Here is a 21,731-nt window from a genome sequence, read left to right on the forward strand (position 1 = left end):
TAAGCATAAAAAGTGTCATTATTGAATCAAGGGCTGTGATTATAAAGGGTTTTGTCTAATGAGAGGTTGGTCATCATTTTTAAACGGTTGTGATAGATAGATAGGTGGATAGATAGTGTTTGAGTGAATGGGGTTGTAGTGGGAGAAACTATTGGTAACATGGTTTAGAATATTGGTAGCCCTTCCATTAAGGAAATGGTGGGGTCTCCAATGCCCAAAAATTCAACACAAGAAGACAGAACAAAGGCTAGGCTATGCCAACAAAACTCTGTAAAAGTAAGCTGGAAGAATGGATTTTCCTCTGTTTGTTTGGGAAGAAGAAAGAGAGAAAGAAAGCAATGGGTGCCCACAAAGCATTTTAAAAGCTTTCATAATGGCTTGGTCTCAATTGTATATGATGATGTTGCTTCCTCTTTTATCATTGGTATCTATTTATTACTTTTGATTTACTCTTATTTTAAATTCAAGTTTTAAAACAAAAAAAGGGGCAACTTCCTTATTTCAATTCTATTTATGCCTAGTTATTAAGACAATCTTGGACTTTGCCATTCAGACAATGTGGCTATTTGTTTTTATTTCATAAATGGTTGGTTAGGACTTGGGACACACCTTTCCATGGATTCTTTTTTCAACTAAAATGGATGCATTTGGAGGGTGACACTCATCTTAGTGCCCAAATTTGCAAAATACTTAAAGAGAGTCAATTTATTGTAAAATGACTTACTATATACATATATATAATTAAGATTAATTATTACTATTAATTTCATAATGTAAACTCATCATAATTAAAAAATTTATATATATATTATTTGTTCGCTTTAATAATTTAAGCACCTTTGACAATTATCAACTTTAAAGCAAAATGACTATTTTAAAAAAAAAATTAATAATTGTTTGCTAATTTCAATGTTTAACATTATCATTTGCGTAATGCCTCACTCTTGGTGACTTCTACATTAACTAAATTAATTTTAACAACCTAGTATTAGTTATAAAATACCTACTAAGTAGCTAACACCTCTTAACATAATATATTCTTAATACTAAAATTTAGTATCCAATTAGTACTCAATACTTAATTGCACCAATCAGTGCCTTATAGCAATGCTCATTTGGTATTTGTTATTTCGAAAGTAGTTTTTTAATAGAAGATTTCAAACTCTAAGAAAAATTGGACAAACCACCGTGAAACTTAAACTATTGGTTTTACTTCTAACTAATACCATAGTCCTTATTTTTCTTCCATAGCAGGGTAAATGTATAATATGATATAAGTATACCATTTTTAATTGTAAAACAAACTATTATCATTCAAAACTACAGTTCTAAACAGTAAGATCTGTACAACATCAATAAAATGGACAAAATAAAGTATATTTAATCATGGCCCTTAAAGGCAGGCAAGTATTTACAGAAAATTTAACATTATTTTCAATTTTCAAGTTTTTCTTCAGAGTGATCTATCTTTATTAAGAGAGGCTGGTTGAGATCTGTAGGAGGTTCAGCTGAAATGGGCAATTCATCAGGTGACTCTAAAATGCTGTCAATGTCCTCATTTTCAGCCAAAGCTTTATCCAGCGCTGTCTTAGCAACTCTTGTCACACAGATCATCAGAACCACTGCACAAAACCCACAAATGTTTCAAATTTAGCACTCAAAACAGATTATTGTCTCACTCTTCTTCCCCCATTTTCTGAATATCAATATATGTTTCTCTTGGTTTTTCAACTTCAATCAGTCAATAAAAGAGACTAATAACATTCTCCAATTAGTTTTCCTGTAAGAGCATTGTTATGTTATGGGACACATGTAATGTTAAACACCAGACATTAAATATTAGTTAATTGTGGTGCCCCTTAACATGTAACTATTATTATGTTTTCAACCCTTTTTCATGTTGTTTTGAGGAGAAAAAATGGTTGAAGTTGAAAACCAAGATACAAGCACTGTAAGTATCTCTCCACTACTTATCTACATTGTCCCATTGGCGCAATCATGTGAACTGTGAAGTGTGTGCCTGCATTGCGTAGTTATTAGCAACTTACCAGATACCACAAATCCCAACACGATAAGTGCCTGCATTTGCCAGATGAAAGAAGGGAAACATGTCATGCATCAGAATACATATAAAGACTCCAAAAAATAAATCATTATTAATATCCCCGGATTAAAGAAATATAAAGTTTTCCCTTTTAACAAAACAAGTAACTTTTAAGTAAGTCACTCTCCCTAGTTTAACTAAACAGTAATAATTTAATAAATGGGACATGTGAGATGATAAGTATAAATTTTTCTTTTTCAAGAAAACTATTTGTAATAATGTCAAATTATATATTCATAAAATTAAAAGAGAACTTGGTCAGAATTGTTTGACTCTCTACATGTAGCTAGGGTGAATTAAATTCTCTAAAACAAGTAAGGATATTAAGGAGTAGTTATAATTGAAAAAAAAATGCTATTTCATTAGCTATTTTGGCCCAGGAGAATATATAGCTAAACTATAAAGAACTGAGAAAGAAGTCTAAGATACCCTATGGGACTTACGGAACAAGTCTAAAGAAGCAGCAAATATTAAAGTCATTACTTAAGTAATCAGAAAAATTAGTCTAATAGACAATAAATGATGGCATGTCTTGTAAGTCTTACCCAACGAGTCTTTGAAAACTCACTCCACCCATGAGTCACATCAGAAAGATCCTTGAGAGTGGTTCCAACGTATACTAGAGCAAGTGTTATTGGCTGTTACAGAGATCATATTGAAAGCATTAATAGTAATAATAAAATGTTTTAGAGTATATATCAATAAGATGTTTGCAAGGAAATTTTATTTTGTTGGTTTTCTTTTAATTTCTTTAAGATCCTTTTATGTTTTACATCATCACAAAAACCATCATTACGGATCATAATAATCATGGTAAGCTTTGAAGTAATAGCTCAAGGATATAGAAGATACCATCATTCCTAACCACGAGGCCAGCATATATTCTCCAAGTGGAACAGGAGTCACAGATAAGAGGTAGTTTAACATGTTAAATGGTAGTAAAGGTACAAGCCGAAGCAATAAAACAATCTGTAGAATAAGAAAAAGAGCATCCAATCAGACCAAAAAAAACTAGGAACAAATCATATATACATCCTGAAAGATTTTCACAATAAAATCAGCGTGCACAAATGTGATCAGTTCAATATAAGATTCAGATTTTCAATTCTATTGTAAAACTAAATCTGAATAACAATCCAAGCCTAAAAAACACAAAATGAGGAAAAAGATGTGCAAACAAAAATAAACAAACTTAAGGCATGTGTACATATCGAAACAGAAATTTATAAACTTTTAAAGACCTTAAATCCCGATCTTCGGATTGCAATTGCCACGGAACTAAATTGAGGATAGTCCTTCAGCTTTGAGACAACATATGATTTACCAATCTGCATGGAAGTTCCATTGTAAGATACCCACCATCACATAACATGAACACACGAATATCAATCTTCCATAAAAACTTCAATACACAAATAACACGAGGATGAGAAACTCACAGTTCTTCCAAGAAAAAATGCAGCCCCTGCACCAAGAGTAGCACCAATAGAATCGGCCAAAAATCCCACAGGCAGCCCAAAAAGATAACCACCACCTAGCTGAAAGATGGAGAGCAAGTGAAATGAGAGTGGGGATTATAAGATTGGCTAATAGCAGAGACATAATATGCTTACAGTAAGTACTGAAGCTGGAACAGCCAAGATTGTCAAAGGAATGTATGCCACAGCCCTGCATATCATCCAAAGAATAATAGGTTGAGAGGTCTAGGCATTAAATTTTCAGCAACAATTCACTAAGTAAGATAAAAAGATAAATTTGAAACTACTTACAGCACAAGAGGGCCCCATGGCCCAAGATCTTGGTCAACCCAAACTAAGAAGTCCTTTAAATACTGAACAAAATAAATATTATTTTCGTCAGCAAACTTAATAGCCTAATCAAGCTAAATAGAAACGTAAGAACATTGGTACTAACAAAAAACTATTCCTCCGATGACAGGCTGAAAAGTTAAGTGAGACTATCTACTATTTCAATAGCATAATGGGTTAGCTGAAGCATATTTATCTCTTAGTAATAATATAAGAAACACCAGTCATGATCTTAAGAAAAAAAAAAAACAGAGTGAATTCCAAAGCTCCAACTCCACTTGGTAATTGGGTTCCTCTACCACATTGTGTTAAATTTGCTAATGGCCATAATAATTTTGTGTGAAAAGCAGCTCAGATTGTGTTAAACTTTCTATATGCCCAAAAACACTATTTGCACAACGACAAAATGATTAAAAATCCCAAGCTCATAAACTTAGAAATTCAACTAATCATGCAATTGAAAAAGAAAGATGCAAAACCAACTCATATCATACACACCCAGATACTGGCAATCTTATATAAACCGTCCAAAGTTCCTAATCAAATCCTCGAATTCAACACATATGCCAAAAACCCATTTCAAATTCAAGAAAGAGAAAGAAGAAAATTCACAAACCAACCCCCCATCGAAAAGCAAAATCAACAAAAGAAAAAGCGAAAATAAGACAGACCCAGATGAAAAAGGCCTCACCTTTTCAATGGGTAAAGTCAAAAAAGCGAAAACAACAGCGGCGGAGAGGAGGAGGAGGACGGTGATCCTGAGAGCGGAACCCCAAGAGAAAGCCATGGAAAACCTGCAACGCCAAGGCCTGCAGTCGTCGTCTTCGTCGTGATATTCAGGTTGAGCTTGCTTGAACGACAAGCGAGGCCTCAGACCCCCAAGGGTTGCCAGATTTGTCGTTTGAACTATGATGATGATGATTATAATAATAAAATCATCCAATTCAAATGAGTAACAAACAAAGAATACGAAACCACGGAGCAAGCAGGAAGGTGGATATTGGGAAATGGGGAAATTGAGGAACCGAATTGGGATTTGAGATTAGGATAATACTAATGCAAATAATAGTAGTTTGGTTTTTATTATCCAACAAAAAAAAAGGAGAATTGTTATTTGGTTTGATTAATGAAATTTAAGGAAAAAAAAAAAAAGAGGAAGGAGAGTGTCCTGAATCTCGTGTTCTGTTTTTTTTTTTTTTTGTTGGTTTATGCGTTTTTAGGCTGTGAACGCGTGACTTACACGGGCTAATGGTCTCTCCACTTTACTATGTGGTCTCCTCTCTCATCTGGTTGGTTGGTAGGTTGGTCTATCACCTATGTCCTTACCTGGCTCATAATCTGGTCTACGCTTTAGGGGTTTTATTTTGATGGGCTAATCGTTATAGGGCTAATTAGTTTTAGTGTGGCATTTTCTTTTTTCCACCAAAGTTATGGAAAATTTACAAAAATACATTTAATTTTGAAAAAATTCAATACATGTCTCACCTTACAAAAATACTGATTTCTTTCACCAAAAATATGGAGTGGCAATTTTAGATTTTTTGTAAACAATAATATTTACCAAAATCAGTTACAGAAAGATATTTTGATAAATAACATTTACAAACTAATTTGTAACTAAAAAATACATTTTCGTAACAAAGATTAACCTAACTAAATTTTATAACTAACATTTATATAATGAATTGGTGAAATTAGTTATACAGTTCTATAAATAACATTTATAGAAATGGCTAGATTGCAAAAACAACTAGGACTACATATAGAATTTGCTTAAAATTAGGGACAGAAAGAGAAGAAGAGAGAGATCTTGGGTGGCTGGTCTTTGTCATCTTATAAGTTTAGTTCAGTGATACAAATAGAGTTGGTTGGTTAAAGGTGGTAGCGCCATAAGCTTCAAATAGCATCCGTGGTGGCGGGCAACACGTTTTGCAATGAAGCTACTGCCGATGAGCAAGATGGTACGATGCATGTGGTTAGTGGAGCAGTATATGGCATCTATTCAGCGTAGTCGACCATGGAAGAAAACTAAGAAGAAAGAGGAGAGCACCTATCCTTCGTATTGTATGTGAATTATAAATCTAAAATGGTTAAGAAACATTTTCCAAGTGTTGATAGATGTTCAAACTTGCTAGATTTAATACATAGTGATTTATGTGAATTAAATGACATGTTGACTAGAGAAAGAAATAAATACTTTATAACTTTTATAGATGATTAAGTATACTTATGTGTATTTGCTTAAGAGTAAGGATGAGGTATTTAAAATCTATAAAATTAAAAGAAAGAATATGACATATCTTGAGATGATTAAATCTATGTTTTTTCATGCTTAATTGTGTTATAATTTGTGGGTGAATCTTTGCTTGTTGTGTGTCATATATTAAATTGAATTCCTATGAAAAAGAGCAATGTATCTCTATTTGAGTTATGGAGAGGAAAGAAGCCTAACCTAGGCTATCTTAAAATGTGGTTGTGCCTTGCATATTGCAAGAGCACGGAGCCTAAAAGAACCAAGGTGGGTGCATGGGTCGTTAAATGTGCATTTGATGGCTATGCCTCAAATAGCAAGGCTTATAAGCTATTAAACTTGGAGTCTAATGTGATAATTGAACTAAGAGAAGTGAAGTTATTTGAGAATATGTTATATTGTGATAGCAACTCTTAATAACCCACAAGCATTGGAGAATCTCAAGAGGAGAAAGATCCAAAGGTTGATGAGCAACCTATATTGCCTCGGAAAATCCAAAGGCTTAAAAAGTTGAGATCAAATGAGAAATGTTCTCAAGTGAGATACTCTACAGTAAACTTGAAGAAATCACATAGAAATCTCCTATGATTCTTCAAGTTGAGGATGATCCCAAAACCTACCAAGAAGCAATATCTTTGAGAGACTCTGCTTTTTGGAAGGATGTAATAAATAATGAGATGGATTCAATTATGTTAAACCACACATGATAATTGGTAGACCTTCCACAAGGTTCAAAACCAATTGGGTGCAAGTGGGTATCTCAGAGGAAATATCATGCTGATGCATGTACAAACCTTCAAAGCTAGATGAGTAGCTAAAGGGTTTAAACAAAAGGAAATAATCGATTATTTTGACACATATGCACTGGGTTCTAGGACAACCACAATAAGAGTTTTATTTTCCTTATCATTAATATATAACCTTCATGTTCATCAAATGGATGTCAAAATGACATTCCTAAAGGGAGATCTCGATGAGGAGATCTATATGGAACAACCAGAGAGTTTTGTTCTAAAGAGAAATGAACATAAAGTATGTAGGCTTGTTAAATCATTATATAGTTTAAAACAAGCAATGAAACAATGACATAAGAAGTTTGATAAAGCTATTGTTTTGGATGGGTGTAGACACAATAATGGATAAGTGCTTATACTGTAATGCCCCGAAATCCCTAATGCGGTTTAATGGCTGGATTAGTAGGCCGAGAGGGCCATAACTATTTAATTATGCCATTAAATGATAATGTGCATGTTTATGTGAATTATATTATAATATGATGTTAAATGCATGCATGTGGGTCCACATTTGATTATTAGGGTGTTTTAGTAATTTGGCCCGTTGATGGCATATTTGTGTATTTTGGTGCATATTGTGAGTTATGGATGAGATTCCATTATTATGGAGATATATTCGAGCTATTCAGCATGAGACGGTCTTATATTATAAATTAGCGGTTTTGTCATAACGGGGTCATTTATTGGGATATGGAGTAATGAGAATGTTATTTGATGATAAATTGGGAGTTATTAAGATCAGGAGGAAATTCTGGGAGTTCTGACTATAATGTCCCCGGGGGTGTTTCCAGGACCCCGAGCACTAGGTTTTATTTGAGGTTACTTAAGCTTGAAGTAGCTTGTCAGATAGAACCGTACGTTAGAAAACACTTTCTCTCTTCCCGTTAGTTCATTTTACTGTTCGAGGCATTTTCGAAGAAATCTTGAGTTCTAGGAGTCGGAATCAAGCGAGGATCGAGGCATAGCGATCCTAGGAAAGATTAGAAGCTTCTTGACCAAAGGATTTGACGAGAAACAACCTAATCAAAGGTAATCTAAGTTTTAAGTTTTGAGTTTTTAGAGTTTCTAAGCTTCGAATTGGATTTTGTGAATCGTTGAGTTTTTGGTTCGTTTGAGCCTCGGGATTTGATGGTTTTAGATCATTGGGAAGTTTGGGAACTTTGATTTTTGGATTTGGAAGTGTTTAGGTGTGTTTTTGGAAGGTTTAGGATGAGAGAAATTGAGTTCTTGGCTGGTTCTGGGTGGGGGGCCGCGACCCTGTTCTTGGGCGCTGCGGCCCAAGCTCGAAGAAGCAGCTGGGGAGGTTTGGGCCTTGCTGGGCGCCGCGGCCCTTGCTTCTGGTGTGGCTGGGGGCCCCGGCTCAAGGTGCTAGGGCTGCGACTCTTGGGTAGTTTTGAGCCCGTTTGAGTGTTTTGACCTCGGGAACTTGGTTTTAGGCCTCGGGATTGTTCCTACTACCCGGATTAGTGGGGATTGTTGTTCCGGAGGCTAAATCTTGGTTTGGGAACCTTTATTATTCATTTTATTGATTGTGTCCCATATTTGGTTATGACTAGGTGACCGCTAAAGGACTAAAAGTTAGATTGTTCTCAGGGGTCGTTCTTTTATTCATTCTAGCTCGAATCAGAGGTAAGAAAACTGCACCCCATATTTGACATGCATGGTTATTCATGAGGCATGTTGAATGTGTAAGTGTGGACATGGATTGATTATTGAATGCTTAGCAAATCATGCTCACTTGTGTATGGCACTGACTCATTAGTCAGAATTGCCAAAGGTGTCAGTATCAACTGTGAAGTTGTGACTCATTAGTCAAGTTCGGCAGTGGTACTGGGTACTAGTCACACAGTGCTGACTCATAAGTCAGGAACAACCTTAGCGTGTTCAACGCAAGCCAACAAAGATTAGATCTAATCGACATCTGCATTAAATGACTCAGAAGAGCGTTAATGCCGGACCGATCTCAAGTTCGATGAAAACTAAAAGCGCTTGTGTGACTTACCCATCAGTCACTCATCTGTTTAAGCTAGTGACTTACCCAGCAGTCACTGTAACGCCCCAACTCCTGGGACCGTTACGGTGTGCCTTGTAAACAGTGCTAAACTCGCTAATCGAGTCGTTTGGCCAAAATCGTGAACTAAGTATGATTAGTGGTTTAGGGATTAAACATTTTGGTTAAGATGTAACGTTTCACTAGAACGTTTAATATATATACTTTGGGATCCCGAAAATATAATTTCAGAGTCTATTACAGAAAAATATTTACAACAGGCCGTTCTAAGCGGCAAAACAGGGTTCAACCCTAGTTCCACTTTAAACCTCGGCCGTGGCGGACGAGCAGCTGCATATGTACACGTCATCACCTAAGCTCTCCAACTCAAGGATGGTCCAGCTTCCTCTTGCCTTTACCTACACCACGTAGCACCCGTGAGCCAAAGCCCAACAAGAAAACACAATAGAGCATGATATAATATCAACAGCGATCATAATAACCATTCGGGACTATCAGTCCAAGCAAATAGGTGACAATAGCCAAAAGTCACAATAATGAGCATCGCTCCCTCTAGCCATGTGACGATAGGGTCACCAGGGCTTAACCGATAAGTGATTCTTTCTTAAGTTTGATTAGGACAGGTGCAAGGTGATTAGTCACCAACATAACCTTCCTCACGACTCTAGAGTCGAAACTATGGACAACGTCCCTTAGCCATGTGACAAACGGTCACCGGGGTCATATACCTTGGGTATAGTCATCTGGTCGTAGACCAGGCAAGCGCTTATAAGTTCTTCGACCCTAGGGTCGGTCTAGCATTAATGCCATAGAGCCATTCAATGCGTGATTCTCGACTTTAGAGTCGGTCCCTGACTAGTCAGTGTCTTAAACAGGTAATCAGCGTACATCAACATTTAATATGCAATCCACATCCACATATATCAACCAACATGCTCCAATATCAAACCGTGCATGTCATATACTTATACAGGGTGCAACTGTATTCATACACCATTTTCTTACCTCAAAGTCGAGCTAGAATGATTTAAAGAACGACCCTTGAGAACGATCAACCTTTAGTCCTTTAGCGGTCACCTAGTCATAACCAAATATAAGATACCATCAATTAAAATGGTCAACATAAGTTTCCAAACCAATATCTAGCCTCCGGGACATCAATCCCCACTTAACCGGGTACTAGGATCAACCTCGAGGCCTTAAGCTAGCATCCCTAAGCCAAAAACCCATTTTTGGCCAAATCTGCCTTGATGGGCCGCGGCTCACCATAGCCATGCCGCGGCTCATCCCCCTGACAGAGGCATAATTGCCTCAGAAACCACCGTAGGCCGCGGCACACAAAAGCCAGGCTGCGGCTCATTACCCTGACAGCCCAAAAACCAGCAATGCACCAGCAAACTCCCCTGCATTTTCCCCTAAAGCCAAGCCTTCAAACCAGCTCCAAACCTTCTCCAAACACACAATTAAACCTCTAAACATCACCCATAACTACCCCTCATCAAAACCCAAACCAAACATCAACCTAACTCCCATTAATTCCACTTAACCACCAAGAATTCACAAGCTGAAATCTTAAACTAAAACAGAGTATAAACCAGAAACTAATGGTTGAAACTTACCTTAAATCCGAGTTTGAACCCCCTCCAATGGCTGAACCAAACTCCTAAGCTTCCACCTTTAATTTCCTAGCTTAACTCCTCAATTGGGCTCTCAAAAATCCAAAGGAAAAAGTGAAGGAAACCTTGTACGGGAGAGAAAGGGAGAAGGAAGAAGATAGGCTCTGTTTTTGATTCTGTTTTCTACAGCCTACTAAACCTCATGTATATCCAAGCCAAATGACCTAAATGCCCCTAGGTCATTTAAAGGCTTCTAAGCACTCCCAAGGGTAAAATCGTCCTTTTCAACCTATACCGTTAATCATAATTAACGCTCCCCAATTCCCGCTATTCTCAATATTCTCAAATACCATTAAATCATATCCCGTTACCCTAAAATCCCCGGTAACGCTATAATCACTAAATTCACCCCGAGACTCACCCCGAGCCCCGAACTTAAACCCGTTATGACTAGACCGAACACTTACATCTCATGATCGTCTCATGTCGATAGCTCGAACCAATCCACCTTATAATGTGGCTATATTAATTAATCACAATCACGCACCCAAAATATACAATTACGCCCACAGTGGCCAAATTACGAAATTACCCTCATAATTAACATATGAGCCCATATGCATGCATTCACCATCATATAATAATATAATCCACGTAAACATGCATATAATCATTAAATACTATAATAAATCAATTATGGCCCTCCCGGCCTCCTAATCAAGGTCCTAAACCTTATTAGGAAATTTGGGGCATTACAGTCACTCATCTGTTTAAGCTAGTGACTTACCCAGCAGTCACTCATCTGTTTAAGCTAGTGACTTACTTATCAGTCACTCAATATGGTTTACCAGAACCTCAAGTGTTAAATCACTCATATGATTAGAGCTATAAGCTCATTCATGGTTATTGCAAACACAAAGTGATATTCACTCATCTGTTCAGAGCTACAAGTTCTGTATGATTATTATGATCATAATTTGATATTATATGTTTGCTATATTGTGTTTTCTTGCTGGGCTTTGGCTCATGGGTGCTATGTGGTGCAGGTAAAGGGAAAGAGAAGCTCACCCAGCCTTGAGTGGAGAGCTTAGGTGGTGCTGTGTACATATGCGGCCGCTTGACCACCACAGCCAAGGAGTTCTCAGAGGAACTAGGGGGTTTACCTTAGGTCGGTGGGTTTGTAAACTTGAAACTGTAATGACCATTTTGAGTTGTAAATGACTTGTAAATATTTTTTTGATGGGCCCATGAACAGTTTTATGTTTTAAATAATATATATCCTTTCCTTTTGATTGGTTTTCCACCTTAGCCTGTTAATAATACCTAGAAGCACGTTTTTTACCAAAGAACTCGGGTAGCGAGTTAAATTTCTGGTTCATCGTAACTGTTCTGGGGTAACCAGGGCGTTACATATACTCTAAGACTTATGATGGCTATGTCATGTTGATGTGTATATATATTGATGATTGTTGATTTTGAGTAATGAGATGAGAGGCATAATGGAAATGAAGATGTTTCTATCCTCCACTTTCTAAATGAAGGACCTTTGAGAGGTCGATACCTTCTTTGGTATAAAAGCGAGAAGAAATAGTGGGGGTTATGTCTTAAGTGAAGCTCACTTTGTTGAGAAAGTTCTTGACAAGTTTAGTAATCTCAAAATCAAAGAGGCGAATACACCATTTGATTCAAGCACACAGCTTGAAAAGAACAATGGTAGAGCGGTTAGTAAACAAAGTGGGTTTACTAGAAATCTAAGTATGGAACATTGAAATGCCATTGAGAGAGTTCTAGGGTTCCTTAAAAGAACCAAGCAGCTAGGCCTCCAATATTCAAAGTTCCCGAAGACACTTGAAGGATATTCCGATGCGAGTTGGATATCAAGTGTAGGAGATAATTGTAACGCCCTACTACTCAGGGTCCGTTACACTGTGTATTTTAAATAGTGCTAAACTCGCTAAATGAGTCATTTGGCCATAATCGTGTAACTAAACGTGATTAACGATTTAGGGTTAAATTTTTTGGTCAAAGGTACCATTGTTTCATTAAAACGTTTACCTCATACATGGGATCCCAAAATACATTTAAAAGGTTACTTGCGATGAAAAAGTTACAACCTGCCGACCTAAGCGGAAAAATAGGATTTGACCCTACTTCCTCTTTAAACCCTCGGCCATGGTGGTCGAGCAGCCACATATGTACACGTCGTCACCTAAGCTCTCCAACTCAAGGATGGTCCAACTTTCTTTTCCCTTTACCTGCACCATAAAGCACCCATGAGCCAAGGCTTAGCAAGAAAACTTAAACATGCTCATAAGCAGTTAATAACATATTACCAAATCATAATGAGCATGCCTAGCAGTAATAACCCTACTCATGCATGCATACCATTCATATAAATGACTACAATGTCATATTGGACCAATTGCCCTACATAAATGATCAATGCATCATACTGGGGTCCAATACCCAAAATACATGATTATGGAATCATACTGGGGCTCAGCGCCCAAGCACATGATTAATAAATCATACTGGCTCATCGCCCTAAGATATGAGACTAATGAGTACCCCGGGGCCCTTTGCCCTGTCCCCTGTATAACCAGCCTTGGAGATGGCCCAATGTACCTAGCGCTTTAGTTTTCTCACGACCAATAGCCAGTCAAGCGCATGATATGCTCCTGGTTAGGCATAACCATATCAACCAGCATTCAACGGGCTATTGTCATCCTTGACTAATGAGTCAATGCTTTATGACCAACATACAACATACTAAGGCCATCCTTGACTAATAAGTCAATGCCTTACGACCAACACTCAACGTGCTAAGGCCATTCTTGACTAATAAGTCAATGCTTTACGACCAACACTCAGCGTGCTAAGGCCGTCCTTGACTAATAAGTCTATGCCTTACGACCAACACTCAACATGCTGAGACCATCCTTGACTAATAAGTCAATGCTGGGGCCCAGCCCTAGAATATGGGAGTAATAAATCACCCCGGGGCCTATTGCTGTATCCTTTGTATAACTAGCCTTGGAGCTGGCCCATCGTACTTGGCGCTGAGTTTTCTACGACTAATAGGTCGATCAAGCGTATAGTGCGCTCTTAATTAGAAAAAGCCATAACGACCAGTGCTCCATGCGCTATTGCCATCCTTGACTCATAAGTCAATACTTTTTGACCAACGATCAGCTCTATTATCAACCTTGCCTAATAATTCAATGCTTTTTGACCAGCGCTCGACGCTATTGTCGACCTTGACTAACAAATCAATGCTTTTCTCAATTATATAATGCTAACAAGCATTCATCGTATATCAAATATCCAGATACAAAGCATTCAACATGCTTAATCAACAATCACAAGCATAATCATAATCATGCACATACTCAGGCATTCTTGCCCTATTTATATTCATGTTCAATAATTTGGGACAAGCCATAATCACATGTATCACATATTGGGTGCAGTTTTCTTATCGTTAGTCCAAGCACAGGTTACCAATGAACGACCCTCGAGCACGATCCCGATTTTGAGCCCCTAGCGATAACCTAGTCACTGCCATAATCATGCACATACTCAGGCATTCTTGCCCTATTTATATTCATGTTCAATAATTTGGGACAAGCCATAATCACATGTATCACATATTGGGTGCAATTTTCTTATCTTTAGTCCAAGCACAGGTTACCAATGAATGATCCTCGAGCATGATCCCGATTTTGAGCCCCTAGCGATAACCTAGTCACTGCCATAATATAAAATCCCATCAATAACGAGTAAACACAGGCTTACAGACCGAGTCCTAGCCTCCGAGACGTCGAATCCTACTAAATCGGGTAGTAGGATCAATCCCGAGCCCTTAGGTTTAAGTTCCCATCACTAAAAACTCATTTTGGCAAAAAAATCCCCTTATGCGCCACAACCCCAAGCCCCTGAGCTGCGACCCACCCAAGATAGAGGCCCATCCTCTTCTCTGTCTGTGCCTCACGCCGTAGCGCGCCTACCAGGTGACGCGGCCCTAATTGCCCAACAGCCAATTCTCCTCCTTCGTTAAGCTTGGGCTACGGCGCCCAAGAACAGGGCCGCGGACCGCCCTAGAACCCAGCTGTTTCCTCCATTTTTGTCACTTCAAAACCCTTCGTAAACCTATCCAAATCCCAAAAACAAAGTTCCCAATCAAATCCATGGCCCAAAAACATCAAAAGCCAAGTCCCAATCAATTCAAAAACTCATCAAAATGTAAAATCCAATCAAAGCTTAAAAACTCAAAAACTCAAAACTTAAAGCTTGGATTACCTCTGATTGAGTCATTTTCTAGTTAAATCCTCTAGCTAACAAGCGTCTAATCTTTCCTAGAATCGTTATGACTCTAACATTGCTTAAATCTGAGTCCTAAAACTCGAGTTTCCTTTGAAAACGCTAATGGGCGTCAAATGAACGAACGGGAGAGAAAGAGAGAGAGAATACTGAACGTACTTTGCTTTCTGACAGGTTACTTTGAGCCTAAGTAACCTCAAGTAAAACCCAAGGCTTGGGGTCCCAAAAACACCCTAAGAGTAAAATAGTCAAAATCCCCAGAATACCCTCTTAATCTCACTAACTCCAAATATATCATCAAATAATCATTCCCATAACCCAATAACCCGGTAATGTACTAAATACCCAATATACCCCTTGACTCCGAGTCAAGTATGGGTCCCGTTGTGACTTTCCCACTAGCTTGCTCCCTAGGATCGTCTCGTACCGAGTAACCCAAATATATCCACATAATGATGTGGTCCCACACATATATCACATATATGCCAAATATACCCATAACATACCAAATTACGAAAATCACCCTTTTAATCAGAAATGGGCCCACATGTATATTTAATACGCCTAAATATACATATCAAGCCATATTATAATATAACTCACATAATCATATAATGACACACACACATATATATATATATCACATAATCACATATTTTCCATAATTTTCCATCCTGGCCCCCTAATCAAGGTTCTAAGCCTTATTAGGTAATTTGGTATGTTACAACTATCTTCTCCTTACAGGAATTTCGTCCTCGAAATTTTACCTGAACAGCTCGGGATATAGATCCCATATATCTAATTCTAGTTCCCAGGTCGCTCCCTCAACCTCACTATTTTTGTATAATACCTTTACCAAATGTATAGTTTTGTTCCTCAGAACCTTATCCTTTCTGTCTCATATCTGGACTGGTTGTTCCTCACAGGATAACTCAACCTCTAATTCCAGATCCTCATAACTCAACAAATGAGTCTTATCTGATACATATTTCCTCAACATGAAAATATGAAATACCTTGTATACGGCCGACAGTGCCGAAGATAAGGCCAATCTATAGGCCACCTGACCGATCCTCTCTAGGATTTCAAACGGTCCTACAAATCTAGGGCTCAACTTGCCCTTATCTCCTCACCCATTTTCATGGTGATACTCTAAGGAAGACATAGTCTTCCACTAGGAACTCCATGTTCTTTCATTTCAAATTAACATAACTTTTCTGTTTATTCTAAGAAGCGAGCATCTGAGCTCTAATCTTTTCAATAGTCTCAGTGGTCCTTTGAACCACCTCAGGACCCAAATATTTCCTCTCACCCATCTCATCACAGTGAATGGGCTATTTATATTTCCTACCATACAACATATTATAAGGTGCCATTCCAATAATCAACTGGTAGCTATCATTATAGGAAGACTCTATTAGAGGAAAATATTCATTCTAGGACTCTTCAAAGTCCAATACACAGGCTCTCATCATTTCCTCTAATATCTGGATAATGCTCCCTGATTTACCATCAGTCTGAGGATAATAAGCTGTATTGAACTCCAACTGTATACTCATCGCCTTATGTAACCTTCCCCAAAAATTGGAAGTAAAGATAGGGTCCCTATCCATCATGATAGACCTCAAAGTCCCAAGAAGGCGTACTATCTCTCTCTCACAGAGATCTGCATACTGGTCAACTATATTGTTCGTTCTCACTGATAAAAAGCGATCTGACTTCAAATACCGGTCCATAATAACCCAAATTGAATCACACTGGCCCACTATCCTGGGTAATCCCACAACGAAATCCATCGTGATGTCCTCCCACTTCGACTTTGGGATACTCAAAGGCTGTAATGGCCTTATTGGTTTCTGATACTCTGCCTTGACCTGCTGACAGGTTAGGCACTTTGCCATGTACTCAATTACGTCCCTCTCCATGCCAAGCCACCAATATAAAGCTTTCAGATCATGGTACCTCCTCATGGTGCCTGGATGAAGAGAGTAAGATGTAGTATGAGATTCATCCAGAATCTCCCGTTTAATCTCAGTGTCCATCGGATCCTAAGTCCGATCTTTATACCTCAATAAACTCTTGCCTGACACTGTATATTCCTTAGCTAATCCAGCTAAGACATCCCCTCTAATATTTCCTATTTGTGGGTCACTCAGTTGTTTCCTTTACTCCTCTCTAAAAGAGTAAACTGAAGCATAATGTTGGCTAATTGGCCCATTAGTAACTTTACTCTAGTTCTGGTCATATCTTTCAACTGACATGACGCATAGGCAATCACTTTTTCCTATTTGTATAAGAACACAATCCAAATCCTGTCTCAAGGCATCATAATAAACCATAAACTTGTTCTGATCTCTGAGGCGTTCCTTGGCCTTGGCCAATCTTTAACTGAGAGTATACCACAATATCGTCAATAAAGACAACCACAAACCAATCCAAATAATCATTAAACACCCTGTTCTTCTATCCATAAGTGCTACCAGAGCATTAGTCAATCCAACAGACATGACTAAAACTCATAATACCCAAAACTGGTACGAAAATCAATCTTCTGCATACCCTTCTCCTTGATCCTCACCTGGTAATAACCAGATCAAAGATCCATCTTGGAGAATATCATCTTACTTAATAACTTAACCTCTAGTTCCTACAGCTCTGCTGAAGCCGTTCAATACGGTGCCCTAGACACTGATTTCGTCCTTAGCACCAACATAATCACAAATCTATCTCTTTGGGGGTGTTTGTTTTGAGTAGTTGAGTTGCCTTGGAAAGTGTAAATGGGTTTAGGATGGAGGTAATATTAAACTCTTGTGTATAAAAGGTTTCACTTTACCTTTAAAATAGATGTGGGACCTACACAAATTAATCACTTTACCCCCTTAAAATTTGAACCAAACATAGGAATGGTTTTAGATTCCCATTCCCACCTTTACTTTACCTCATACCAAACACCCCATTTGTGTAGAGGTAACCCTGGAAAATCCCCTAGAAACACATCCAGAAACTCACACAATAATCCAGTTTGTCCTGGTTCCACTGGCACGACCTAAGTGGTATCCACCACACTAGCTAAGAGTCCTATGCATCCTCCTGCAATAGGTCTTTAGCTCTAAGTACATATGTCATAAGTATATGGGGTCCATGCCCAGTGCCAACAAATACAAGGGTTTCTCACCCTCAAGCCCAAGGGTTACCATCTTTTCCTTCCAATCTATCATTGCCCCATACTTGGCTAACCAATCCATATCCGGGATCATATCAAAGTCAGTCATAACCAACTCTTAAAATTACCAACAAGGTACCAAATTCTCATCACAACATAACCACACAATCCACATACCAAGTCTGTGACTCTAATAGACACAACAAAATAAAGAACAACATGGCACCAGAACCAATTAGTACAATACAAGAATCAGAACTAGGAAGATGACCTACCACCACTAAGGAATCAACCTCAGTCTCAAACTCTGACTACGTCAGAGTGAACACTCGAGCTGGAGTCGAGCTATACGACCCCTTTGAGGTGCCCAACCATCTCACATAAGAAACATGCCTTTGCTCTGCATTCCCCCAGATGGCGTCTCTTACACCTAGCACATTTCGGGTATAATTTCTAATTTTCATCCTTGGCCTGATGGCCTATCTGAGCACTTCGAAACCCCTTTTCTAATCTAGAGGTACTGAATACATTGATAACTTTTATTTCCTAATCACTGGGACCTTTGCCCCTGCCTGATCCAATAAACGGAGGTATCACTACCTGAGCTTCGCGCTCTCCGCCACTCTCCATGAAAATCTCATTTCCTGTGCCCTCAACAACAAGGGCCCTCCCTACCACCTGAGCGTAGGTAGAGATCTCATGTACAGGGAAATTCTAACGCCCTGAGCTATTTTGGGATTCAATCCCTGGATAAATCGCTCCTTCTGAGCCACATCCGTGGGTACCATATCAAAAGCAAACTTGGCCAACCCATCGAATTTGTTAACATACTCTGTTACTGTGGTATTTCCCTGAACTAGGTTCAGAAACTCATTTGTCTTAGCAGGTCTTAACTGCATCACAATAATATTTTTCATTAAACAACTGCCTAAATTCTTTCCAGTTCATTGCAGTTGAATCTCGTGTCTGGGATACCACTTCCCACCATGTCCGGGCATCTTCCTGCAACACATACATAGCACAGATCACCCTATCGTGATTCACCACCCCATACTGTCGAGGATGGAACTAATCATGCCCATCCATTGTTCACCTCTGAATGGATCTATGCCTCCCTAAAAAACTGGAGGGTAATATTCCTAAATTCTATCACATAGAAATTCCCACCTGTTCTCAACCTTAGGCTGAGCCAATACTGGTGCCACTCCTGGCATAACAAAGGAAGATGTGTTCCCTGATAGAACCTGTTGTTTTAAACACCTAATCTCTTCCTCTTGCCTCTGCAATCTTAATTGCATATCTATAAACACCTGCTGCCAACTTTGAGGGGCAGGTGGAGGGCTCAGGCCTTGGCTGTAATTCCTAGCTTGAGTATAAACACCACCGGGTCCCATTAGCTGCCTTGGGTACATAACCTTTGATTTAGTGTGCAGTCAATAACTTGACCCATTAATCATGATGAGCACATTCAAAAGCCTTCCCTATGGGAACAATCACACATCACCACATTCACATACCAATGCGGTACTAAAATACATGCCCATAACATTCACGCATACATTAATAACCCCTACTCTTTCAACAGAATATCATGCTCTTAACTCTAGCATGTAGATAACACATTCATATATCAATTGAGCATGTAATCACATAATCATATCAATAGTCAAGGGACAGGCCCTATCAGAATCTCAAGTTTCCTATTAAGGCATGCAAGAAAACAATTATATCTTATTTAAGAAGTTAAACACATAACCACATAAATAGTCACCATACCCTGAGTGGAGGTTGTATTTAGTGACGAGTGTAAATGCCCAGCTTGTTTTTAGGAACCCTTAACCTTGGCACGCTCTGATACCAAGTTGTAACACCCTACTACTCAGGGCCCGTTACACTATGTATTTTAAATAGTGCTAAACTCGCTAAATGAGTCATTTGGCCATAACCGTGTAACTAAACATGATTAATGGTTTAGGGTTAAAATTTTTGGTCAAAGGTACCATCGTTTCATTAAAACGTTTACCTCACACATGGGATCCCAAATACATTTAAAAGGTTAAGTACAATGAAAATGTTACAACTTGTCGACCTAAGCGGCTAAATAGGGTTTGACCCTAGAACCTCTTTAAATCCTCGACCATGGTGGTCGAGCAGCCACATATGTACACGTCGTCACCTAAGCTCTCCAACTCAAGGATGGTCCAACTTTCTTTTCCCTTTACCTGCACCATAAAGCACCCATGAGCCAAGGCTCAGCAAGAAAACTTAAACATGCTCATAAGCAGTTAATAACATATTACCAAGTCATAATAAGCATGCATAGTAGTAATAACCTTACTCATGCATGCATACCATTCATATCAATGACTACAACGTCATATGGGACCAATTGCCCTACATAAATGATCAATGCATCATACTGGGGTCCAATACTCAAAATACATGATTATGGAATCATACTGGGGTTCAGTGCCCAAACACATGATTAATAAATCATACTGGCTCAACGCCCTAGGATATGGGACTAATGGGTCACCTCGGGGCCCTTTGCCCTATCCTCTATATAACCAGCCTTGGAGCTGGCCCAACGTACCTAGCGCTTTAGTTTTCTAACGACCAATAGGTCGGTCAAGCGTATGATATGCTCCTGATTAGGCACAACCATATCAACCAGCGCTCAACAAGCTATTACCATCCTTGACTAATGAGTCAATGCTTTATGACCAGCATACAACGTGCTAAGGCCGTCCTTGACTAATAAGTCAATGCCTTACGACGAGCACTCAACGTGCTAAGGCCATCCTTGACTAATAAGTCAATGCTGGGGCCCAGCCCAAGGATATGGGACTAATAAGTCACCTCGGGGCCCATTGCCCTACCATCTGTATAACCAGCCTTGGAGCTGGCCTAGCGTACCTGGCCCTGAGTTTTCTACGACCAATAGGTCGATCAAGCGTATTATACTCTTCTTGTTAGACATAACCATAATGACCAATGCTCAACGCGCTATTGCCATCCTCGACTCATAAGTCAATGCTTTTTGACCAAGGCTCAACCCTATTGTCAACCTTGATTAATAAGTCAATGCTTTTCGACCAGTGCTTGATGCTATTGTCGACCTTGACTAATAAGTCAATGCTTTTCTCAATTATATAATGCTAACATGCATTCATCGTATATCAAATATCCAGATACAAAACATTCAACACGCTTAATCAACAATCACAAGCATAATCATAATCATGCACATACTCAGGCATTCTTGCCCTATTCATATTCCTGTTCAATAATTCGGGACAAGCCACAATCACATGTATCACATACTGAGTGCAGTTTTCTTGCATTTAGTCCAAGCATAGGTTACCAATGAACAACCCTCGAGCACGATCCTGATTCTGAGCCCCTAGCGATAACCTAGTCACAACCATAATATAGAATCCCTTCAATAACGAGTAAACACAGGCTTCTAGACAGAGTCCTAGCCTCTGGGACGTCGAATCCTACTAAATCGGGTAGTAGGATCGATCCTGAGCCCTTAGGTTTAAGTTCCCATCACTAAAAACCCATTTTGGCCAAAAATCCCCTTAAGTGTAGAGTCCAAGAACTTTACTTAGCCAAGTTAGATAGTAGTATAATAGTAAAAATAGTATTATCTTTATGATTG

General features: G+C 38.7%; 1 protein-coding gene across 1 annotated transcript; it reads right to left on the minus strand.

Annotated features, from left to right (window-relative positions):
• Positions 1-1,248: 1,248 nt before the first annotated feature.
• LOC133819269 (uncharacterized) lies at positions 1,249-5,092 on the minus strand. The gene is made up of 9 exons (XM_062252467.1): positions 4,604-5,092; positions 3,874-3,935; positions 3,718-3,772; positions 3,544-3,642; positions 3,346-3,432; positions 2,957-3,073; positions 2,650-2,742; positions 2,049-2,079; positions 1,249-1,622 (listed from the first exon to the last, which is right to left on the minus strand). Exons 1-9 carry the CDS (start codon positions 4,697-4,699, stop codon positions 1,435-1,437), a joined length of 828 nt encoding a protein of 275 aa, XP_062108451.1. The 5' UTR covers positions 4,700-5,092; the 3' UTR covers positions 1,249-1,434.
• Positions 5,093-21,731: the final 16,639 nt, after the last annotated feature.

The sequence above is a fragment of the Humulus lupulus genome, chromosome 2 (genome assembly GCF_963169125.1).
Source record: "Humulus lupulus chromosome 2, drHumLupu1.1, whole genome shotgun sequence".
NCBI classification, from domain to species: domain Eukaryota; kingdom Viridiplantae; phylum Streptophyta; class Magnoliopsida; order Rosales; family Cannabaceae; genus Humulus; species Humulus lupulus.